The sequence below is a fragment of the Eucyclogobius newberryi genome, unplaced genomic scaffold (assembly GCF_026437365.1).
Source record: "Eucyclogobius newberryi isolate DKJ021-1_F unplaced genomic scaffold, fEucNew1.0.hap1 SCAF_7, whole genome shotgun sequence".
In the NCBI taxonomy this organism is placed as follows: Eukaryota; Metazoa; Chordata; class Actinopteri; order Gobiiformes; family Gobiidae; genus Eucyclogobius; species Eucyclogobius newberryi.
The window spans coordinates 21,652,556-21,679,301 of NW_027316389.1; the positions used below are offsets into that span (position 1 = coordinate 21,652,556).

General features: G+C 39.1%; 1 protein-coding gene across 2 annotated transcripts in view; it reads left to right on the forward strand.

Annotated features, from left to right (window-relative positions):
- Nucleotides 1-26,746, forward strand: part of necab2 (N-terminal EF-hand calcium binding protein 2) — a 115,711-nt gene that overhangs the window by 29,735 nt on the left and 59,230 nt on the right. For both annotated transcript variants that reach the window (XM_072435151.1, XM_072435150.1), the window contains exons 3-5: nt 6,285-6,393; nt 12,782-12,807; nt 13,501-13,598. In XM_072435151.1, coding sequence (XP_072291252.1) covers nt 6,285-6,393; nt 12,782-12,807; nt 13,501-13,598 — 233 coding nt within the window. The remainder of the gene's footprint in view (nt 1-6,284; nt 6,394-12,781; nt 12,808-13,500; nt 13,599-26,746) is intronic.

The window sequence follows — 26,746 nt, forward strand, 5'->3', positions numbered from 1 at the left end:
CTGGGTCTTTTAAAAAAAAGTTACAATTCACACAACAGTGAGGTTATGACTCAATTATTTTTGATCAAAATAATTGTTAACAAACGGATGGAGGGCAAAAAGGCAAAATCATACTACTTTTTAGGTGAGAATTCATATTGTCACATCCATACCTCAAACTAGCAATATGTTTGTAATTGACCAGTGGATGCAAAACAACTTTCTCCAGCTGAAATCATTGTCTTTGGCCCACAGAAACAAAGAGAAAGTGTTAGCACCTCCAGAGTCTCGCTTTGAAACCTACAAATCAAGTTAGAAATCTGGGGGTAATAATGGACTCAGACTTTTCTTAAAGGCGGTATGGACGATTTTTCGGCGATATGAGAACGCAGGCGGAAGTGCGCATGCACACTCCCCCGTGTGGACTGATACAACACACACGTGCGTTTGTTTATTAGCGCAACGGAGCGCATCGCATCGCTCGTCTCCCGTAGATTTATGTCCACTTCTGCGTCAGCTCGAACTGTCTTTCTCCGTCTTCATTTTGCCCCGTACACTGAGGGAACTATATTATGATAGATCCATGCGCTTAGGCACGCGGAAACGTGGGGACGAGCCTGGCGCGGCTGCAGGTGAGCGGTAGGTGCGTTTTATGATTGATACGTGGCAGGACAAATGATTTATCCACGCCACGAGGAAATATGATAAAAAATTTGCTGAAAAAAATCGTCCATACCACCTTTAACAGCCATGTCAAATCAATAACATCAGCAGCTTTCTATCGTCTAAAAACATTGCCAAAATCAAAAATAAAGTGTCTAAACCAGACTTGGTTTAGACAAGCCTCCTGCTAGTGCCCAGAGTCAGGACTAAACAGGAACAGTGAGACAGGCTTCTACTCTGGCAATGTTCAAATATAAGCTAAAAACAGTTTTGTTTAGCTGTGCATATGATTGAAATTATTTTATTTTCACTGTTCTCTTTTATATCTTAAACTGTTTTGTGATTTCTGTCATGTCGTTGTGATTTTAATAAATTACAAAATTTAATTGATAGCCTGAAAATAGCACCTTTGAATTTCTTTAAATTAAAAGGTCTTTAGAGAAATTCTTTACAATTCTAAAACTACTATTTAGACACAATTACAACTGAACTTGTAAATAATTCCGCTGGACACAATAGCCCATTGTGCTGGTCTCAAAGTGCAGCCACATCGCAGGTCCATGGGGAGAGGGTTAGAACACTCGTTGGTTAGATTGTCAGTCGGCACTAAGGCCACTGCAGAGTCCAGGAAGAGCCTCACGCACCGACCCACTGATCAAGAGCGAGTTTTACCACTAAAAGCTTTGGTCGAGTTTTGTCTGGGACATTAAGTTTAGCGAAAGCTAAATCTAGGGAGGGGGCAGATGAGACTGGGTCTGTCGTTAAAGATACAAAAGGTCCATACATAAGGTGGAGGCGTCGACAAGAGAGTCGTCGTAAAAGATGTGTGCAGAGGCAGATAGGGCGTTGATGTCTAGGGACGGTGAAACATGGGAAGGAATTAATCTAAAAGCGATGTGCCCATCCCAGAGACGCCTGTCACGCTGGCAATGTCAAATAAATATGGGAAAGTGTGTGTGGAGTGTCTGTCAGTGTGGTCCAATAGATTTGGTTTTCCATCTGGCGGATCACTAAGCATGGACAAAATATATGATTCATGTCAGCAAAATTCTTAAATTGAATGAATAGAAATTAAATTGTTGTGATTTCTGTCATATCTTTGTGATTTTAATGTATTTTCCCTGTTGTGTGAAGCACTTTGAATTGCCTTGTGTACGAATTGTGCTCCACAAATGCTTGCTTTGTCTTGCCAAATTTATATGAAAAATAAAATTAAATAAAATGCAATATCAATACATAGTAACTATATTCTTACGATACTATAATGTTAATAGGGTCATCTTAAACAGTAGATAAGGGCTGCTCCTTATGCCCTGAGAAAACCTCCCATTGTGAAAAGGTTAAGCCGAGGGAAACAGTGTAGAGGCAGTGCAGGGTGACTACATGATGAAATCAACATGGCACAGTGGCATCAGCATCTGAGAGCTTTCACTGAGTCAGAGAGCTACAGAGGGGGAAATGAAGGGAGTTGTTATGGAGAAGAAATTGACAAAATGCCAAAAAAAACTCAACTTTGAGCTTTGATATGCTTGTTTGGTTGACAGTTTTATTATATCTTCTGAATTATGCAGACCCTAAATTCCAGAATAGAGTAAATTAAAGGGTTAAGGGGTCGAGATTATTAATACATTTGTGTAGTTTAGACATTTTCCCCCTTTTAAATTGTGATTTAATAAAGATTTCAGTCATAGGATTATAATGGTAATTACTTAATTTCTTGATCATAATAACGCAGTTTTTGTAAATATCTATAAAAGTCCTGTTTCTACAATAATTCTTTCAACATAGCAAAGCTTTTCAGCTGATTTTATTTTATAATCTGTTACAAAACTTTTATAAATGTTATCCAGACCTTGTCCTGTTGCCTTGTCCTGTTACTCTGTCCTGTTATTCTGTCCGGTTTGTCTGTCCTTTTTGTCTGTCCTGTGTCGCTGTCCTGTTTGTCTGTCCTGTTACTCTCTCATGTTACTCTGTCCTGTTACTCTGTCCTGTTACTCTCTCATGTTACTCTGTCCTGTTACTCTGTCCTGTTACTCTCTCATGTTACTCTGTCCTGTTACTCTGTCCTGTTACTCTCTCATGTTACTCTGTCCTGTTACACTGCCTGTTTGTCTGTCCTGTTAGGTCAATTAAATTAAATTAAATTTATTTTGTAACACTCAAAATCACAACAGCAGTTGTCTCGGAGGACGACAGTGAAAAACGGATAAAACAAGTTAGTCTTCTCTGTTGGTTTGTCCTGTTACTCTGTCCTCTTTGTCTGTCCTCTTAGTCTGTCCTCTTTGTCTGTCCTCTTAGTCTGTCCTCTTAGTCTGTCCTGTTAGTCTGTCCTGTTAGTCTGTCCTGTTACTCTGTCCTGTTTGTCTGTCCTGTTTGTCTGTCAGTGGTTTACCGGCTCTGTTCAGTGGCCCCATCCCTCACCCCGTTGCCGCCTGCCACACTCAAGGACAAAGAGTTTGAGGGCAGTGGAATTAATATTTTAGATGTATCTCTGCATCATGTGGTGAGACAGACACTCAAGCATAACAGCTAAAGACTGCAGTCCTCTTTGCGTCTCAATACTTTGATGGTGCATTTCCACTGTGAGAGAGGGAATCTAAAAAAATTAAATCCTAATAATTTATTTGTGTATTATTGCTCTGGCTCTCAAAGACCTGTTAGTTTACCTTTAAAAAGTCCACCTCTACTCCACAATCTGAATTAGCAGCACATGTTTGAACTCATTAGCAGCATAAAAACACCTGTCCACCGCACAAATTAGTCAAACTCAAACTACTACCATGGGCAAGACCAAAGAGCTGTCAAAAGACACAAGACAAGGCTGGAAAGGGCTACGGGGCAAATAGCAAGCAGCTTGGTGAAAAAAGATCAACTGTTGAAAAAATTGTAAGAAAATGGATGAGGCTAAAGTTGACCGTCAATCCCTCGGACTTTGGCTCCATGCAAGATCTCACCTCGTGGGTATCAATGATGATAAAGGTGAGGGATCAGCCCAGAACTACGGGAGGAGCTGGTCAATGACCTGAAGAGAGCTGGGACCACAGTTTGAAAAGTTACTGTCGGTACTGTTGGGGCAGCAGTAGGTCAGTGGTAGAGTGCTCGACAATACTGACGTTGTGTCCTTGGGCAAGGCACGCTCCCTCAGTAAATGGTAAATGGTCACATTTATATAGCGCTTTTCTACCGTCAAGGTACTCAAAGCACTTTACATCAAGGAACCAGTCACCCATTCACACACACATTCACACCCCAGATGTACGCAGACACTGGGGGGCAAGTTGGGTTAAGTGTCTTGCCCAAGGACACAACGGCAGTATTCGCACCGCCAACCTGCGGGCCAGTGGATCTGACCGCTCTGACTGAGCGGGGAGTCGAACCGCCGACCTTTGGATCAGAAGACGAGCACTCTACCACTGAGCTACTGCCGCCCACCGCACAAGTGTCTGCAAACATCTGGTGAATGAATATGTGTGTGTGAATGGGTGACTGGTTCCTTGATGTAAAGTTGTTTAATGCACTATAGTAGAAAAAGCTTCAGTTGTAGTCATCTGGACTCAGTTTGAAAAAGTAGACGTTTCGACTCTCATCCAAGAGTCATTGTCAATATGAGAGTCGAAACGTCTACTTTTTCAAACTGAGTCCAGATGACTACAACTGAAGCTTTTTCTACTATGGAACACGCCTGGACGAATGAGGGATTACACCGACATACTTTAATGCACTATGCCGTCATGGTTTAAAATGATGCATCGCACAGAATGGTCCCCTGCATAAGTCAGTACATGTCCAGGCCCATCTGGATGATCCAGAGGAGTCATGGGAGAAAGTCATGTGGTCAGATGAGACCAAAATAGAACATTTTGATATAAATTCCTCTTGTCGTGTTTGGAGGAAGGAGAAGAATGAGAACCATCAACACCTTCCCTAATGTGGAGCATGGCAGTGGAAACATCATGCTTTGGGTGCTTTTCTGCACAGGTGACTGAACGACTGTACTGTATTAAGGGGAGAATTAATCGGGCCATGCGAGATTGTGGATAACAACCTCCTTCCCTCAGTCAGGGCATTGAAGACGGCTGGGTCTTCCAGACATGACATGACAATGACCCGAAGCATGCTGCCACAATAACCAAGGAGTGCCTCCGTAAGAAGTAAATCAAGGTTCTGGTTCCTATATCCAATAGAAAATCTTTGGAGGGAGCTGAAACTCTGTGTTGCTCAGCGACAGCCCGAAAGGCTTCTATACCAACTAACTAATAACACTGATTTTCTGAGGGGTTCAAACACTTATTTGCTGCAATAACATACAATGTGATTTCCAGATTAACAAAAAAAAAGATTCCGTCTCTCATAGTGGAACACTACAATGAACATTTCAGACCCTTCTATAATTTCTAAGTGGGAGAACTTACAAAATCACAGGGTGTTCAAATACATAAACAAATGGTCACATTTATATAGCGCTTTTCTACCTTCAAGGCACTCAAAGTGCTTTACATCAAGGAACTTATTTTCCTCACTGTATGTGCAGTCATTGTTTTAGAGCTTCATTTCCATCTTTGGGTTTTGTTTTTTTGGTCTGTTTGAGAATACGGTTTGTCTTTTTCTAGTCCAATACAAATTAAGGCCGTGCTTCTAGTTTTGCAACTTCACTTCAGTCAAAGTTATGCCCGCTTAAGGATGCCTTTTGGTTCAGATAAACTTATAACTTAAGACGTTCATACCACATATTATACTAAAATAAATTAAAGCACTTTTCCCAACACAGACCTCAACTGTTAAATTCAGTTATAGAGAAACTGTGACACTTTTTATCATATTTTTGTCTAAATGTTGAACCTGTTTCCAGAGCATTATAGAATGCAACAATAAAGAGAGCATTGTGTCTCATGTCTTGCCTCACAAAAATCTAAGACACTTACTTGCAGCATATTTCTGTTTTTGTTACATAATCTGCATTGTGTGCACCTCCCAGAGAAGGGAGAGACAAGGCAGCAGGATGCAGCTGCAGGTCGGTGCCAGTCTGAGCCTGTGCAGCATTGATTTCACACGGCCCTCTGAAGGCACTGATCGCTCTGAGCACCTGAATACTTGTCAGACACGGGCAAATACCACAGTCGCAGTTGTAAAGAGGATACTGTTGCCTCTGAAAACATGATGGCAACAGTTACATCCAGGGTGTTACATGAACACAGGGAGGAAAGATTCTCAGCAGGAGAAGAGATGGTTTGAATGGAGTTAAGGAGGCCATTATAATAGAATCCCTCTTTTAACAGTAATGGAGGTTTAAGGTCCAGTTTACCGGTAATATACAACAGCATTTTGAGGCCATGAGGTGGCATCAGCCCTGGATATTCAGATGCTAATCAGGTATACAGTGATGAGGAAAAGTTTGAGAAGCACTGATGTAAACAAAGCAAAACCAAAAAATAGTCCATTGCAGACAAAATATTCCTTCTCTTTTTAGAAGGTGTACTCACAAAATGAAAATAAAAACATACAATAAAACCCCTAGTAGAACATGAGTTATTTTTGATTTTGACTCCTTATGGCACAAATTGAAGGTATAAAGCATCAGAAACTGCTCAGAATGTTTTGACTGCTATTGTTTCCATGACTGTATTTGGTGTTTGGGTTTGCAGATGACGGGAAGCTGTCTCTGGATGAGTTCCAGGCCTTTTTTTCTGACGGCACCCTGAACGAGGACGAGCTGGAGAAACTGTTTCACACCATTGACTCGGACAACACCAGGTCAGCACTGACGCTCACACTGTCGACTGGTGTACATTAGTGGTGGGCAATATTGACAGTAGTGTAGGAACTACTCAGATTTGTTACTTAAGTACAGATACATTGGCAAACAAAATGTCTCATGTAAAAGTAGAACATACAATAATCTAAAGTAAAAGTTTTGAAGTACCTAGTAAAAGTATTTCACACAGATTTTGAGAACAACAGGAACAATCTGAATCCATTTCTTGGTTTGTCTTTAATTGTTTGCTCAAAGCTGAGACTTGAACTCAAAACCTTTCAAAGCGTCACACCGTGAACATGCTAAAAATAACCTCTGAAACTGTGAGGAAAGCACTTAGTGTAGTGAAACAAAAATAAAAAGTATCTTCTGTAAAATGTACATAAGTAAAGTATATATACATACAAATTTTACTTTGCACAATATTTTACTCTTTTACTTTACTAACAATTAATATCTTTATTTTATTTTTCATCTCAAAAATTATATTCAAATTATATTTTAACAATGTGTCAGGAATCTGCTAAAATGTGTCAACATGAATGGACCATAAATTTAAACATAAAAGAGCAGAAATATTGCTTAATACCCTTTTCTTTTAAGATTATACTTAGCGCTTCAGCTTAGGTAATTCTTAATAGTTTTAATTATAGACAATATATTTGAGTTTCTCATATCTTCAGTACAATATTTTTTTTTATACTTCTCCCACCCCTATTGTACATTGTTCATTACAGTATATGGCCTGGCTGCAACACGTGATGTAGCATTGCATTGCATGAACTATTGAAAGTCTGAGTAATGATTATGTGTGGCTTTAGTTCTTCATCACATCACAAAAGTCCATTATGGAAAAGAGCAGCAGCTGTTTTCCTGCTCACAGCCACTTTACTATGTCATTCTATTATTTGACTGAGTTTGTGTGCGTTTATTTAAAATGCATGCAATTTATACAGCAGCTGTGTGTGTACGCTCCATCTAAACCAGGGTCTTTATGTGAAGTAGTGACTCAAAAACAATCAAGCTGTTTTCTTTTTTGTACTTTGAAGGGTTCTTTTTGGAAAGCTAAATCAGAACCTTTTCATCTTTATTTACTTATTATAGTCATTTAGTCTTAATAACAAGCAGACCGGTCTGTCCTCAAAGTACTACAATAATCGTTACTATTTACCTTTTCTAAGCCATTTCCCTTTTGAAATAGTTTTTTGCAAAGTAAGTCTTTAAGATAACTTTGGATTTTGATAAAATAACCTGCCCAAAAATGTACTTACAATGATTACATCTACCAATAATAACCCTGCCATTCAATGGTCTGCTTAAATATTCCTGCACATCCTTTGAAGGAAAAAAATGTAAATAAACAAATGAATAATAATAATAATCCCACAGTCAAGTCCCATTTAGTCCAAAATTGATCAAATTTGTCAATTTTCAGATTAAATGTGAATGTCAGTTTTTCCATTTGTCTGATGTCCGTTACGATGTCAGTCCAGTCCTTGATCGTTGGTGATGTGTTTTGTCGTCCATTTCCTTGTTGAGATGTCCTTGGATGTGCACTCCTCGTCTGTCAAAACAAGGTTGCCTCCTGTTTCCCATTTTTTATATTTTATGGAGTAGTTGTCTAGATTAGCAAGGCATTGATATAATTTCGCTATTGCTCCCCTTGAAAGTTGCCTTGATACAAAATTCTGTCAAAGGGTTGTAGTGGTTTTGTTCAATTTCTTGGTTATAATAACTCTTCATGTGTAAATATCAATAAAAGTCCTGTTTCTCCAAACCAAATGATTCTTTCAACATATCAAAGCTTTTCATATAATTATCTTTTACAATCTGGTGAAAAACCTTTATACATATCCCTGCACGTTTCAGTCTTAGAACCTAAATAATATTAAGTGTCAGTAGCTCAGTCGCAGAGCGCTCGTCTTCTGATCCGAAGGTCGTGGTTTGATCGCAGCTGCCTCAGGTGAATACTGCCTTGGGCAAGACACAAGGTAGAAAAGCGCTATATAAATGTGACTATTTTATTTTAAGAAGTCAGTGCCATCGTCATCTAAATGAGGCTCACCATGACCAATGCTCTTCAGGACACTGACTCTCTCTGATTGTGCCTAATTACATCCTTTTATTGAGCCTTGATCAGATCGTCCTGACGAAGAGAGGAGAGTGCTGACACAGTGGGTCATCCATGGGCCCATCTCAGCCATTTACACATCCCTTCGAATCCTACGGTGATAAAATGAAACAGAGCAGAACAAAAGCTGATCTTTATGACCGCAGAAGAGATAATTGATCAAGTTCAATATAAAACCTGCGGCGAAACTCGCGCATTGTGGAGATCTGTTTGTTAAATCAGTGCGGCAGAACTGCAGCACTGTCCCATCTATGTTTAACATTCAGTTTGGTTTCATAAATCTGAATTACAGCCGTGAGACCTCTTTAAACTTGCACTAATCAGTCAAAACATTATGACACACAAAACACAGATAAAGTCAATAATGTTCCAGTCAAATGATTATGACTAGACTTTCAAAAAAGCAGCTCTTAAGGTCCTCTTAGTGTGTCACAAAAAAAATCTTTCAAAAGCTCAATACCACAACACTCTTTTTTATATATAATATAATAATGTATCATTTAATCTAATATATAACGAAATATAACATATTACATTATGTTAAGTGATGTATCATTTTTCAATTCCAAACAGCAGTAGTTTCTTTAATATTACCATGAGGTAATATATTCTGAGCTATAGAAGCAATATTGTGCTTTTGTATTGTATTGTATTGTATTGTATTGTATTGTATTTTGAAGTTTAAAAAATATGTCTGCTTACTTCCGGGTTGCGTCGCCTCTGGAGAGCTGCAGTTCACAATAGCAAATAGAGGAATGTTTTTCATTTGTGCTGTGCCAAAATGGCTACACAACGCTATACAATTGCTGAATGAAGTAAGTAAAAGGAGTAGTGGGTGTGGCACAGGGAGCAATGAAGATCTGGATCTGATGAAGCAATGACATCTTGTCCACCAAAGAATAAAGATTACTCAAATATTCATGAATACAACTTCAAGTAGATGTTAAAATTTGTCCTATGTATGTATTTTTCTTCAATACCGACACCTGCTCAATTGAGCATCAAGTTTTGATACCACTACTATTTATTATTAATTAGTATATGGGATTGATATTTTTGATAACCCTAGTTCTTGGTCCGCAGTTAATTAAAAGTTCTTCAACAGACTTGGACAAAAAGAAACGTTATTGATCCACAAGAGGAATTACAAAAGGAAATTGGCTAAAATTGCGTAGGCTAGGCAAGTTTATTTGTAGAGCACAATTCGTGTTTTACACAATTCTATTAATTTCTATTCATTCAATTTAACAGTTTTGCTGGCATGAATCATACATTTTGTCAAAGTTGCGTAAAAGTTGGAGCTCTAATTTGGATGGGTGGGAAATAGTTTAGTAGGGTATTGGAGGCAGGTGGTCCTAACACAATAAGTGTGTACATACATCAGGTTCTGGGGGGCAGTGACAGGGGTCGGCACTGTTGAAGGATGGAGCGTGTGATTGATGGGGAAGAAAGCATTCGTCTGAGGCGAGGCGGCATCTCCATTTCCTCCTCACACCAGACTGAGCCTCTATCTGTGTTTCTGTCAGCCCATCACTTTCATCACCCAATCCTCTCCCCATCTGCCACTTATCTGTCCCCCAACTCTTGAAATAACCCTCTAATCTAAAGAACAAATACAACTTTTCTACAACTTATCCTGGCCTTAAACACAAAATCTTTATCTTTGCAGCTGGAATAATAAGAACTTTTGTCTAAATGTCAAAATATGTTGCAACAAAACTAGCCTAGAAGACTTCACATATCATTGACGTGCATTTGAAATAGGGGTTTGGAATTAAACGTCACCTATTATGCAAAATTAAGCTTTTAACCACGTTTTAACATGGTTCCCTCATTAAAAACGTACCTGGAGTAGCATCTAGCTTCATTCATGCTAGTTTTGAATGAATCCTGGTTAGAAAGTCCTCTCCCCTACGAGCGACAAGGATCTTCTTTTCCATCCATAAATTATCGCTGGGCTCGTTCTGTGCATTTCTGCCCTCAAATCACAATCATTGCATCTGAGTGATTAAACCAGAACCTCGACAAACGGCTGCATTAGCAATGTTGATTTTTTTTAAATTGTGTTGTTCCCTCTTTAGCCAGTAGATGGGCCAAAGCTCAGTTACTCTGCCAAGGCTGTGGGAAGTTTTCTGTAAAAGTTTCTTCTAAAACAAACTAAAGGTACTCAATAGCAGGATTAAAGGCCAATAACAAATACATTAAGGCATCTTTTTTGTCCTTTAAGGTCTTAACTCATGCAATTAATCATGAATTGATGCAAATGAATTATATGGTCTGTTTAGCTCCGCGCAGCAGAACAAACCAAAGACTCATTCATACACTGCTAGTGTATGTAAGAAGGGTAAATGTGGGAAAATGAATGGAAATCAACCCATGGCTATAATCCGTCGTGTTTTCAGCATGTTAATCATGTTTGTTCATTAACATCCACATCCCGAAAAGACGGCAAAGATCTCGAGCTGAAGACTATGTCCTCTGTGACAAAAATAAAAGTTACGTGTGAGCCCTATTCATATTCATTATGAAATACAATGTCTAGCCTTAAATTGTAGTAATTAAGGCTTTTAAATAGGATCATTTATTTAGATTTCTGTTACATTTAAACAAACCTCCAATGTGATTAATCATGGTTTATTGACAGCACTAGTTTGATCCGATCTCATTCTGCATGCAACAAAAATATTAGTGGCGTGGAAATCTAAACTGGTGCATTCTGTGAATGGCCTGAATCATAACTAAGATAATCCTAATAAACTTCAAAACTAGCATTAGTCATAACACTACCTCCGGGGGTAAAATATGGCCCAGTGAGTGTATCATAGTTAGATAATGATTATTAGCAGATTTAAATGCATAGGTTTTGCAGTAAAAAAGATAAAACCTTCTCCATTTCCATTGTCCTTCATGGATCTGTGTTCGGATGTAGCAGGTCTGGTGTGATGGAGGATATTTGGTTGGCAAGCCTGGAGTAAAGTGGTGTGTTGCCTAAACAGATCACTCCTCCTCATTTACACATTTCATTGTCCACAGGCATTTGAGTTAAACAGCCATCGTTTGTGAATCAGATGAACAGATGGGATTCTTCTCTGTCCTCTCAGCGCTCTGGATGCTTTGGCTGCTCAACTGTTCTCCATGGCTCTTATTCAAAATGGCTCAAACCGGACCTGTAATATTTAGAAGCGTATATACAGTAGCTCAAATTGGTTCATTGAGAAACAGAATTTGAAAGAACGGTAGTGACCAATGATCTTTATTGTTTTTGTATTATACATACCAAATACGACTGTTGGGCTTTAAGTGAATATGACAGATTCTTGTTTTTCCAAATACGACTTAGGCCAAGAAGAAAAAATGTTGTGTGTTTTGGGTAACCCGACCCACCTGGATTTAAATATAAAGGAAACCCGACCTTAAACATTTTATCGCATATTTACTGGCCGTACGCAGGGCCACGCACGCAGGGCGACCAGGCGCGGACCAAAGAAAACTATCTGCAAAACCTGCGCGAGGATTTTAAAATATATTAAAAATAAATAAATAAATATCCGACCTAACGACCTGGATTTTTTCTCAATGTTACCTTTCAATGTTACATTTTTTTCACTGTTACCATAAACACACTATTTATTTTTTTTGGCCTTAGTTTGGTGGGATAGTTCATTGTTATCATAGTTTTACATCAGTCAAGTAAGTTGCAGTTTATCAGGAGAAAAAATTAAATTCAAGTTGAAATTTACAGGCATTTAACACAAATAAAGGTGTTATCGGGAATGATTATTTGTCAAATTATTACTATTGTGTAATTTATATTGATTTTGGTGTGTTTACAGTTTGGTTGTTAAGTAATAATCATCTATATCCAACCTGGAAGTACAATTATAAATGCCATCACAACTATCAAACTGGAAGACTTTTAGTATCTTAAACATAATTCTGTGCGTCTTAGTGAAATGTGTAGTCCAGCCTGTCATATGCATATTTCATAATGCTTTAATCAACACAACATAATAAGCCTGCGGTGATACTAAATCATCAGGTTCTGGCTTTGTCTTGACAACATCGCTCGACATGCGTCCAGCTTGCGTGACTCGTGAATGTTGCCGTGTTCGCTAGTGTCTATATGTATCAAGCATGCAAACAGTCTCTTCTCCTGTGTCTTTAACCCTCCTCCTTTCCGCCCTCCTCCCCTATTCTTTTCCTCTCTTCCTCCCCTCTCTCACTCCCTCTGCTGCTCCTCTGCTTTGATGCAATAGCAATGTTGACACCAAGGAACTCTGTGGTAAGTACAACGCACACTCAACCTTCAAACAGCTCTTTTTATCAGTTTGCCACTTGAATGTATTTATCTAGTAGTATTCCGTATTCACAAATGCAAATTAAACATTTAGATTTAATTTATATTGATTATAAATGGAGTTTATTGATGTTTGCCATTTGGTATGTGTACTTTTACTCAAGATGAATTATGTTCTGTTATGACAAAGTTTAGCTGCGTCGCTCTAGTTATTTTTCTACAGTTTCTCAATTATTTGTATTCAGAGCATTCATGAATAAACCCAATTCATCAATTTTTCAAAACATTTTAATTTTTGTTCCGAAAATGTAGAACAATAAAAACATATTTTTTTATTAATTTATTTGCAATCCAAGCAAAATATAGACTTTTAAAAAGGCATAAACAGACAAGTCAATTTTTCACATAAGTACATTACAGTTCATATTGTATTAAATATTTGTATGAATTAACATCAGTTTTAATTGTCCTTTTAAAAGAATCAGTGTGGAAATGGATTTAAGAGTAGAGGCAAAATGATTCCAGAGGGTGTTCTTTCTTGTAATTTGGCACAAGCGAAGATAAAAGTCTTTGCAGTGTCTCGTTGAATAAGCGTGAATATTTCAGGGCTTTAATTTAGCATTTTTGATATTGTGTGATTTAAGTGAATGAATGATTGTCTGTGTTGTATGTGTGCAGACTATTTTGCCAAGCACATGGGAGAATATGAGGGAGTTCTGGCCTCACTGGAAACACTCAACCTTTCCATCCTTAAAGCCATGGATTTCACCAAGAAGGTATGCTAACACTAAACTTATATCTCTATGCTTTTAAGGAGACATATCATGCCAATGATGTTCTAAAATATAATACCATGAATGACAATGCCCTGCTTGCTTTGGTAAAATTCCAAGTTTCTACTATAAAATTGTTTATATTAAAATCTATGTATGTGATAGTTTGTCACTGTATAAAGCATAATGTGTTTTCTTTATACTGTCTGTTTTTAGTTTAAACATTTGATTATTCTTTTTTTAGACAGATGGAATAGTCATGAAAGGAATTTATCAGTTTATCCTTGAAGAAGTGTTGAGGTTAGACCCAAAGAGCTATGAAAATGATTAATTATATTTTTCGAAAATAATATCCAATCCCGAGGTAGTCAGCCGTGAAACGCATTGCGCATAGTTTACATTGTTTGATAAATGTATCAAACAATTTCATAAAAATTCATAAACTTGACCTCACTCGAATTTTGCATTTACTGATAACAAGTGTAATGCTGAGTTATTCTTAATTATAAATCATTTGACATTATGGCCAAGTTGTTGATGTTTTGATTCTTAAAGGCGCAATGGACAATTTTTCTGTGATTTGAGAACTCAGGTGGAAGTGCGCATGCGCACTCCCCCGTGCGGACTGATACAACACACACGTGCGTTTGTTTATTAGCACAACGGAGCGCATCGCATCGCTCGTCTCCCGTAGATTTCCGTCTCTTATGAGTCAGCTCGAACAGTCTATCTCCGTCCTAATTTTGTCCCGTACACTGAGGGAACTATATTATGATAGATCAATGCGCTTAGACACACGGAACCGTGCTACTCTCGGGGGACGAGCCGCACGCGGCTGCAGGTGAGCGGTAGGAGCGTTTTATGATTGATACGTGGCAGGACTAATCGGCAGTCCACGCCACGAGGAAATAAGACTCAGATTTGGCCCAAAAAAATCGTCCATTCAACCTTTAAGACGATTATCAAGTCAAGCAAAAATTCCTCATTAATGTAGAGTTCTCTTGCAGTGTTCTCGCTGGACTGAGGTTTGAGGATGGCGGGCCGTAAGCGGCGCTAATAAAAAGTACCAAAAATGTGATCGTTATGGAAAGCCAATATGATCACACTCCGCCACTCAGGAGCGGCGTATCGCTGCCTATTTTCCAACGCTGACGTTACGACGTGTGCTGTAAACAAGCGCCGTAATTTACGCCAGACGGCGCTCAGCGTTCTCTTAATTTACACCATACGCGAGGCGGAGTGTGATTTTTTCGCGCTCGCAAGGCCGAGCAAACAGCACCACGGCGCCTGTGGCGCCCGAACGCGTGCAGCAGCACTAAAATAGTAAAATGCCCACAGCCCGCGTATGGTTATCTTAATACCTGGCGGTATCTTTTGAGCATGGCGGGGGCCGGCGGTAGCATAGCGGGCCACCATGCCAAAAGCCCTCAGCGAAAACACTGTTCTTGCATTACCAATAATTAACATTATTGTATAACCTTTATCGTATGCCGACAGTCCCTTTGCGTTACTGAACACAGTAACATAATCATTAAAATGTCTAATAAACAAGCAAGTACATGCGTTTGACTGAGCTTTATTTATCTTTTGTGTTGACAGATTACCACAATACAATACCATACAATAAGCATGTGCAGGCCTGTCCTCAAGCAATGAAAAACATAGCTAAAACAAAATGTGTGGTTTGGCAAGAGAGGAGCTTGTTTTTGCACAGTTTATTTAAATCAAACTCACCACATCATGGCCTACATTTACTCCTCAGTTACAAAATAGTGGGTACAATGAAGGAGAAGTTTTTCAAAACGTGCATCTGAAAGTTTATTTCTCTTTGATGTGAGGACAAGACTCCCAGTCTCTAGCTGCACAGTGCCCATGCTCACAACACGCCGAAACAATTGATTTCTCTCTCTACTCTGGGCTGGGAAACACACCTGGAAACGATGACCTAACCAAACTAACGCGTTACTGATTTTAAAAAGTAACTAGTACTAGATTACATGGGTGCACACAACTAGTACTCGTTAATCTAAAAAAGTAATTTGAGTACTCTTAATGCGCTAAGAGCTAACGCGTTGCCCCCAACTCTGGTCATGAATCAGTGAGGGGGGATTGTAGTACCTTTTTAAGAGTGAGAGGGATACACATGGTTCCTTTCATTATTATAAAAAACATAAAACCTTTGTCATTACATGTCAGAACTCCTTTTGCTGTCCTTTTTGTGCGTAGAACTATTATGTAGTATATGACATGCTGATGATAGAGTGTGTGTACTGTATAACACGGCTCATGCCACCGGTTGGTCTGGCTCCAGTGAATTGTGCTATGACCATATTTGCGTGTGCGCTCGAGTGCAGCAGAATAATGCTATGTCAAGTCAGTCCCTTGTGCTGTGACCAGTGGCTCCTCCACTCGCTACCCACAGCCTCATTCAGCGCCAGAGCAGCAATGTGTTATCCTACTTTTTGCCTTGTGCTATATATAGCAGCTGGTCCACAGTCGCACTCGTCATATACCAGTTTCGCTTGTGCTGGTGCTGTTTCTCTCTATCTCTGTTGAGCAGCTCGGTCTTCCTCCCCCCCGAGCCACACGCCCAGACCCACCCCGGGCTACTTCTGTAATGAGCAGCTATTGTTTAATCAATCAGCCATGTGTTCCTCTTGTTCGGCGGCTGTATCTGCGACGTTCATCCTTATTCAGACTGATTTGTGACATTCAGAGCCTCACCAAGCCACTCGCCCAGTCACTGATGTCATCATTATACCGTATAGGCAGTGCTGTGTTCATGGGGGACAGGCTTAAGGAGTCAAAAAGCAAATGTGCAGATGGAGAGAGGATTTGTGAGTATGTGTGTGTGTGGGAGTGAGGGAAAATTAGAGCTACTGAAGTAGTCCATGTGTGGTATTTAATAGCCAAAGGTTGACATCTGATGCTTACAATGCCATCCTACTATTAAGTTCATTTTTTACCACATTTAAATGCAAAAAGCAAATTGTAAGTACGAGTAGAGAGCAGATATGTGTCACTCAATGAATATATACTATACTATATACACTATATATAACAAGGGATGTCAAGATTATTAGGTTAATTGATATTTGTCAACATAATAACCAAGAACTAATAGTCGTGACAATTTTAGAAGCAAAATGAAGTCTTTTTAGTTCAATATATAGTCCAAAAATAGATCTAAACGTAAATAACTTTTTATCTGTCTGTTTTTGTCAAATGTAACTTTTTTTGTCTTTCCGAAAGTTCAATTTCGTAAAGCCGGTCACACAATTTAGGAATAGTAACATGTGAGACCATGGGAATGAAAGGAAATTAAAGATGCCGCTGTTATTATGTAACAATTATTATGTCTCAATAATCATGAACAATCATTAAACCTTGAAAACTAAAATTTGTGACATCCTTAATTACAACACTATTTTTCTTAGAATCAACACTGCTCCTTTCCTGCTCAGCAAACTCAAACTTAAAATGTTACATTCATTTGCCATAATTTAATAGTATAGGCCAAAGTTCACTTTAATATGTTCTGCTCGAACATATATCATATCGCTTTTGCTGTGTCAAAATTAAATAGAAATTAACATGACACAATGCCGCTATCTGACTTAAGTAAACCTTTTAAGTCTTGCATCCTACATTTAGTGCTCTATTATATCTGGGGTTGTTCATCCTTTTCAAATGCTGTGTGTTCTGTGCATGCACGCTGGCTGGTGGTTGATAGATTGGTTGCGGTGTGCCTCTTCTTAATGGAGCTCTGAACCTTATCAGCTGCTCAGCAAAACCTCTAAGTGAGCAGTTTGAAAGCTAATCCCAGTGTTAGAATAAGAGCTTAAACCTCAGCATTGTCTCTGAGAGTGGAACAAAACACTTGGTAAAATTGTATCTGCTTTTTTTCCCATAACATCTGGCTAATTACACCCTCTCTTCAGTTCCGGCATTTTCGCTTCATATGATGAGTTCATTACAAGCATTAAGAGTATACTCTTAATGTCGGTGTAATCCCTCATTCGTCCAGGCGTGTTCCATAGTAGAAAAAGCTTTCAGTTGTAGTCATCTGGACTCAGTTTGAAAAAATAGACGTTTCGACTCTCATCCAAGAGTCATTGTCAATAACAGAATTTAGGTTTGAAAGAGGAGTCAAGGAAGCTATTTTTGTTAAAAAAGAAAGACCTTCTTTAAACAGAAATGGAGGGCTTAGGTTTCATCTTCCTGTTATTTATAATGGGATTCTGAACCCCTGGAAAGGTAAAGGACATTCAGATGCTAATCAGGTACTCAGGGTGGTTGAGCCAGGGTCTCACAAAGACAAAGAGGTTTCTAATAGCCCATTAAGATTCTGAATAGGCTAGCTCGGTAGATACAAGGGGGAGTTTCTGTTGAAACAAACAACTCTTTCTACTTCAGGAAGGCTCCGCCCAATGGGCGGGTCTTACCACAGAACAGTATTAATATCGGAGTTCTCGATCTAAATTCTGTTATTGACAATGACTCTTGGATGAGAGTCGAAACGTCTATTTTTTCAAACTGAGTCCAGATGACTACAACTGAAGCTTTTTCTACTATACTCTTAATGTTTCAATTGCCATCATATTTACAGAACTATAAACTGTCTGGTGAGATGTTAAAAATTCCAACTAAAAGTGCTTTAATATCAAATTCTGAATTGGATCAATGGAGAGAGTTACACCTTAACTGGATTAGATTTGATTCTGCGTTTGAGAATAACCTTTTTACCATCACAAGACACTGTAAATGTTCATAACCATGCCGAGTGATAAAGGGAAAGTGCTGCAGATGTGGAGATGGTGTGGGCGGAGCTAGAAGACAGAGCGTGATATTAGCTTTAGCAGAGGGTTTTGGCTTTTCAGAGTCCAGTGAGAATTGATTAGAGCTCCGTTTACCACAGTGCAGGCAGCACAGGCGGAGTGAAGAGCGCATTCATACTGTACGCAGGAAATCGTTCTTTCTTCCGCTAAAGCTTTTTTGTTAGAACCCGAGGGCAGCACAGTGTGAAAATAAATGAGTCTCTAGATTATTCAGCTGAAATTAAAGCCCAGCAGTATTGGCTGGTGTTTTGTGGGTAAATTCTGCCAATGTTTTTGCACTGCACTGCAAGACCTCATGAATACAAGTGCCATCAATATAAGTCAATGGACCGATGAGCTCTGTTTCAGGCTTGTTTAGGCTTTTGCTGTTCACTAAATATGCACATTTTGTCTTGTATTTGTTGATAAAATATAGTACTATTCAGCAGAATTTGCTTTGGCCCAACAATTCTAAGGTTGGTAGATCGATGGCTGATGAACACTGTCTGTGAGTTCTTAAGGAAAGCACTTTACAGAAGCAGTAGTCAACATTGAAATAAAAGAAAACTCCCTTAAGCGCCCACCTTAATTAGACTTTGGCACAGTATTGTTTTTATTTGTCTCAGTCTTCCCACTATTGGTTACCAAAGGATTGCTGTTCTCTTCATGTGGTATTCATTATGAAAAATGTATACAATCTTTACATGAGAAGAAAGGGCTCAAAGTGAAGAAGAGTCCTGATGGAGCTGTACCAACGCTGCCATGGCAACACACTGTCAAAGTATCAACTACCTTGAGCAATTGTTCTCTGCCTGCCTTTGGAGACAGAAGAGCAGTTCTGCCAATGAGTTAATCATAAATTAATTAGAAATGATTAATGAACTCTTGTGACCTTTGACCTCATATCAGAGCACAGGATTAGAAATGATTACTCTTTGAAAAGAATGGGAATTTTCTGAAGCTTCGCCTACACTGTAGCACACCAAGTTCTGCAGGATCTTTTGCATTTACAGAGTTTACACTTCTGGTCTAACATGTTTTCATCAGCAATATTGTGTCGGCGAAAGAGGCAACAATTACTCTGTGGTTTGACCCAGTGTAGGTTACATACTTGAATACTTCCCTGTTGATAAACTTCAACAACGAACAGTGCAAATCCTAATCTGAAAGGAAATGTGAAAATGAAGTTGTGTATCCACCGGAATAACTTTTTAATAGCACAATTTTACACATTTTCTCTGTCTGTGGAATCTGGTTACATCTGACCGCTAATGAGCAAATGTCCGCAATGATTCTTTGCTCAGAACAATGAATATATTTCCAGAACATGTCCATTCTCTGCTGCTTTGCTTCACCATAACGCCTCACCTGGGGAGGACCTGTTTCCATAGAGACAGGATACATGGGGACAGCTGTCACGGCAACCTCTGCCGATGTCAGGTAACATGAAGACAGCTTGTTAAGATAAGACAGCACCAGGTGAACCAAGATGGTGTGAAAGAAGCCGAGCCAACCAGGGTAATTACCCTGAAGAGCCTTCAGTTTTGACTGCACCACCATTTACTGTGTCATTGTTTTCTACAATTTCACAGCATATATTTTTGTTCTTTGTTTCTAATATTTATGATCAGATGATGATGATGATGATGATGATGATGATGATGATGATGATGATGATGATGATGATGATGATGATGATGATGATGATGATGATGATGGGAGAACCTGGACTCTGTGGCGGTCCGTCCATGCCTCATGCTCTCTGAACTCCTAAATCACAATTTGAGCCCAACAATCCTGGCATTCTCACTCATCTTGATATTTCCCAACCATTGGGGAGACAAAATCCATGAAAAGAATAACTTTATGCATGAGGTTTTTTTTTCCCATCAGAAAGTATTATCTTTGCTTTGCATTAAACTGCCTTAAATGTCCATAACACTGTGTTGATTTTTCATATTTAAAGTATTTATGTTAGTACTGGTTCAGAGGAAGAAAATAAACTGGTTTCCATGGTTCTTAAATCCCATTCCCAACAATTCTCCCTTTTGGGACTCTGCAGAACAAATATCAAACCTACAGGGATCTTCTTCTCCAATCCCCCTCTTTTCAGTGTTTATCTTTACTTTGTGAAAGCTTTTATGATTTCAGAGTCAGAAGTGGCTCCAGGAAAACATTTTAATTGGCTCTTGGGCAGGTAGGGAAGGCCCCTCCCAAGAGATGTGTGCGTGCGTGCGTGTGCTTGTGTGCCCTTGTGTGTGTGCTTGTGTGTGTGTGTGTGTGTGTGCTTGTGTGTGTGTGTGTGTGTGTGTGTGTGTGCGTGTGTGTGCGTGTGTGTCCGCGCGTGTGTTTGTGTGCGTGTGTGCGTGTGTGTGTGTGTGCGTGTGTGCGTGTGTGTTTGTGTGCGTGTGTGTGTGTTTGTGTGTGCGTGTGTGCGTGTGTGCGTGTGTGTGTGTGTGTGTCCGCGCGTGTGTTTGTGTGCGTGTGTGCGTGTGTGCGTGTGTGTGTGTGTGCGCGTGTGTGTGTGTGTGTGTGTGTGTGCGTGTGTGTGTGCGTGTGTGTCCGCGCGTGTGTGTGTGTGTGTGCTTGTGTGTGTGTGTGTGTGTGTGTGTGTGCTTGTGTGTGTGTGTGTGTGTGTGTGTGTGCTTGTGTGTGTGCCCGTATGAGCAGAATTCATTAAACGTGCTGGCTGTCCTGTCGGCCCTGTGTAAATGTGCTGCGTTTAATGAGCCCCTCTCATTAGTGCTTTTTTATCAAGTGTCTTGAGCCAAATCCACTGACAACTCACATGCCCACTTCTTGTTGAATCTTTTTTGCCTGTCTACAACTGTCTATTCTTGACACCTTGTCTGTATCCTCCTTTATATAGTCTGCATTTTGGTATTTTCTGTTATCCCAACTTTCAGTATTTCTATTTCTGTTCTGCAAACACTGCACTTTTGTCCATATGAGTAAATATTGACTAGATCCCGACTGCTACTAATTAGTTAATGTATAAAGGCTTTGTCCATAAGAGTTTGTTTCTTTTCTCTACGGCTGTGTTCATACCTGTCATTATTTGTTCCTAAAATGAGGTCCTTTTAGTCCAGGTTTAGTCTCAATTTTAATATGTTGAATATGCTACACATAAAAAAAATAACTTTGTTCCCAGGTTGTGCTCTGGCTTTACACAACATGTTCTTGTGTAGTGACATGTCCTAAAAATGTGTAACTGTAATGCCTCATTTGTCCAGGAGGGGTCCATCGACGATTTCCAAGGTAGTCATCTGCACAATATATAAAAAAGAAAAGGAAACAAATCCAGATGAATACCTTTAAAGCCTTTTCTGTTTTCTATTATTCTATTATGTGCAGACCAATAAACAAAAGCTCATTGACAGAAAAGTTGTTACTTTGGAGCGATACAATCCTTTCCATCAGATTATACAAAGAGCAAAAATGTGTAAGGTTGATCAGATTTTATTTAGATGAAAAAGCAGCTTTAATTGTGAAAAGCTAAAGAGAAGCTGGAGAGCATTTAAAGCATGAATTAAAGATGGGTTCAGAAGTCAGCCTCAGCGTGGAGAGGAGGTGAGAGGTCAGAGCCACAGTCAAATCTCTTTCTCATGCCTGCCATGGCTATCTACTCAGTCCAGCTCCATCTGACTGCTTAAAGATTTAAGGCTATTTTAGTCTCTCTTTTTGTGTGTGTGTCTTGTCATTTTCATAACTGGATGATGAAAATAATAAATATAATTTGCTGATCTTCACTGATGCTACGGAGACTTACCATAATTATGTGGATAATATGACCACAACAATTTACATGCCACATCTTAGTGACTAGGTAGTTTTTGTCTAATATGGCTCTTTTTAGTAAAGCCTTGTGTTTCTTGTTAGAGTTAGCCCTTCATTTCACACAAATCTTAACCCTGACTGAAGGAAAGAGTGTGTCAAAGTAGCCAGCATGTTTTAGTGTTTGAACATTGACCTGGAACCAATGTTTGATTAGTTTATCATCGAACTATAACACCGAACACCTAATATTGCCTGATACAAGATACTATATCTCTTGAAGACTAACAAATGACTAGTTAATGACCCATACATTTGCCATTGTTATTCCATCTCAGAGCTCATTTTCTTCACATCAGATTATCATTTTTCTGCTCTTGTGTCAGTCCGTATAGACGTATGGTTCCATGACAATATATATTACTGTAAGTGCCTCCCCCATCTCGGCAGTAGTTCCGCTCAGTTTGTCTGCTCTCTGCATGAGGCCACACGTATATATCTGCTCTGAATATGTTGCTTTGCTCCTGTTCTGTCTTCATTTATCTGACTATTATCTCCACAAGCTAATGATATAACCTGTGTGATTAGCCAGTGATAGGGCTTTAGCAGTGTGTTGTCAGTTATGTGTAAGTGATGAAAAATGTTAACGATTTAGGGAAAAAATGGAAGGCAGTCACTCTTCAGCAACAAAAATGGACCAGTGTTATAGTAAACGGTGTGAAACGTTTTTTTAAAAGGGGTCTTGGGAAGCTGACATTCTTACGATCATGCCTTTATCTGACAAACATTGTTGATTAATTTCTCCCTGTGGCCCTCAGAGGCAGCTGTTGTGAATTTGGGCCTTACAAAAATAAATTGATTTGATTTGATTTGATCTGACACTGACAGTTGGTTGTTCGCTTCTGATTTGCTTCTACAGGGTCTAAAAATGTAATTGCGCAGTATTTGAATATTTTCAGGGTAATAATTGATTGTATTATGTAACACAATGACAGCGAGGCGTCCAAAGCCGAGGTGGAGACAGTAAATATCTGAACCACTAGCAGAATAACACTTCAACAAACAGGGCCACAGAAACCATGTTATTATTTGGTTTTAGACGCTTTATTTTGAACAAATAAGATGTGACTCTCTGCACAATGATCAAGATGTAGAGTTGAATGTGTTGCTGCAGTGTGCTTCCAGACTATAGGAATTACACTGTGGTTGCTGTCATGCTAATGCATTTCAAAGAGCTCTGTGAAACATAAGATTTTAAAGTGAACAGACTCATTGTTAACCAGAGGAGCAGTGGAGGAGCATGTCTAGAAAAAAGAAATATGTTTGATTCATCTACAAACTACAATGAGTATATGGATTCAAGGCAAAACAATTGCTTCGTGAAAGTTTTCTCTCTTCAGTTTTGTCTATAAGAGACTTTGCCCCAAATTGTCATCGCTATGGTGATTTCCAATGTGCATGGCCAGGTTTACTCACCAAGACTCAGCAGAATAGTTTTATTGTCATTGTCAGTGAACAGAATTCCCAAACTCGGAACGTGCAGTAAGGTGCAACATAAAACCATGAATAATAATAGCAAAAAATATAGACCATGCTAAAATAAAGGCATGCAAAGTAAATGATGTAAGAATGCAGGAATTCCATCATTATAGCATCCCAGCGTCCTGCTTGTTCATGTTGTTCAGCTGCGCATGTGCCCATACATTCAGTGATGTCACTTTTTTTTAATAAACATTTGTAATTCTTTAGTTCTAAATAATTATGTATTGTCAGAATTATAATAATTTATTAATGGCAATACAATAAGTTGATTAGTTTTCAGTAGATTAAGGAGTGTGTGCCGCATTTCTCCATAGCCACTCTGCAGCTCACCTCTGCAGCTCACCTCTGCTGCGGCTACTGGTCCCAGGGCCCCCACCACACTTCCTGTTCCATTGGTCTGTTTTATTATGTCACGGGCCGTAGAGCTATTAAGTCTTAAACCACTATGCGCTTTCAACATAAAAGCTCCAGCGTTTATCGCAGAAATGGCATTATTGTGAAAAGGTTTGACAATGCACTATTTCTGCACAAACAACAGACAGTTGAGTGACTGTGAGTTCAACCCATTATAGAAAAATTATAATAATGATAATACAGTGACTGTGGAAACAGCATGAACATGCTTTAAAATGAGCTTACAGAGGCAGTCATAGTAGATTGTAAAAGAGTCAGTCAACTCATCTGTGTAGATATAGATTCATTAAAAGTCAAACTGGTCGAAATAACATTAAAAACTACACAATAGCCCTTTAATGCTGACGGACACCATTACTGAGTGACACAAGAGGCACTCTAAAGAACCACGATTCCAGTTTCTCAGATATAATTTCTTGAAGCCTGCTAAACCCTGTTGCTTAGAGACATATTGACTCTCGTTGCTAGGAAACCGTTTTAATTGGCTGATGTGTAAAACCGAGAAAGGGTTGTGGGGGTTTCAGAGGTAGCGGGCCAGCGAGGAAGCTCCACCAACACATCAAAGCTTTGTTGTAGCGCAGAAAACATGACTCCTGCCTGCAGTATCTTTGCCAAATCCAGACAGGCCTGCTGCTACTTCAACATCTGTTATTGGTTGCCATGACAAAGGCATCAAACCAATAAAAAAGTAATAAAAGGACCAAAAAATAGCTGACTTGGTTGAGCCTCTGGAGGATGCTCCACAGTGAGCTGAAATCTTGGCGTTTGGAGGTGTTTGAAAGAAAGTGCTCAAGCAGCAGAGTGTTCCTGCAGGAAATGGCAAGAGCCGCACTGTGTGATAGTGACTGTCAGAGTGTTTTAACGTACCTCATTTCACTGAGGTGGCACCTGAGTCAATGCGCTCTGACAAGAGGCAGCTACATCTTATAACCTTCCATTACAAACTCGTTAAGTAGCAGGCTGCCACACAGTCTGACATGCTCGGCTTTCTACTGCACCTTACGTTTCGTATTTTTCTGTGAAACATCACACACATGATTTTTGCTGTAGAATATTAGACTTTTTATTTTCAAAGTTATGTACCTCTTGTCATGACTGGTGTGTTACTTTAGGGTATAACTGTAGAAGTAGTAGTAGTGAAGTAATATTTGAGTAAAATAAATCCTTGTTTGATTTTAGGCCTAGTATATTATAAAGACATAACTTTCCTTTGCAAGTGCCTTGTTTGATTTTTAGGCCTGCCAGTGCAATCCATGTGTTTGTAATGGTTTTCTGAGATTCTCCTTTTTCTAACAGTACTTTTCACATCCAACTTCTTCTGTGATCACGCTGAGGTCAAAGTTATAGGGATTATTCTGAGAATCAATACATCGCCTCAGTCTGCCTCTAACAACACTTCGACTCGGGTTGCGTGTGTGCTGAGAGTACTTGACAACACTGTAATTGTATTTCTGTTTATGGTTGAAAACATATCTTATTCTTATTATTGGGTGCACTATCATTACATGCATCGACATCATTGAAGGCAGAGACACCAGCTAATGGCTCAATTTCAACTGTTGTTGAAAAAATGGCCCAATCAAAGCCCATTGTACACGAATACACATCATTGTCCCCAGCACTGTGAGTTTGTTCAATAGAAATCAATTCACCCGAATGGGCTTTTTAAGCATCTCAGTGAATCCTTTATTTTCAACACAGTGCTAACATCATCATTTTAAAAACAATCAATATATTGTGAAGTGTTTTTATAGCCGTGAAAACACCTGAGCATTTTTCACAGTTTCAGTCCACTTATAATGTTATTGCTTGGTTAAATTGAGGGATATATTTTGTTTTCATTTTTATGTTTAATACAAAAACATATTACTGTTTTCAGTAAAAATGCCCATACTACTTCCACGGGGAGATTGGAAAGGCAGGACACAACAGTTTAAACTCACAGACCTTTTAAGTGTCCACAATCAATTTCAAGGGAATACATGTGTTTCCAACATATTGACAACACAACAATGAAAAGTACAACCCACACTTTTAGCATATACGTATTGTGTGTATTGGTGCCAGCACACAGAACCTTTTAATTACAGTTTTGCAAGCTCCATTGTCACCCTGTGTTTATGCGACATGATCATTGTCAGTGAAAAGCTCTTCACTCTATGAAGGCACTACACGAGGCGGGCTGCACCTGTCAAACTGACGTGTCTGTCACCACCAGACTGGCCCCTGTCTCCCTCTGAGACACAGTCGATGGAATAATTTGCCCTAACGACTTGAACCTCTGTAATCAGTGATTACCACCTACAGGATCTAATCAAGCGCCTTCATCTCATCACAAAGGGCTGGTGCGTAGGTCGGTGGTAATGAGGAGGTTTTTTGTTGACATAGATGGCTGAAGATGATATGATGAAACGGCATACATAATGTTGCTATTCAGTTGTTTAACAGCACACATTTACATTCATTTCCAAAGACATAATTACAACGTGTGCTGCCTGAACATTAAGGTTAATTATAATATAACCTCAATCCCAGTTTGAAATGTATTGCTTCAAATTTTGCACTGTATTTAAAATTAAAACAGTTTGTGCAGGAAAAAACAAC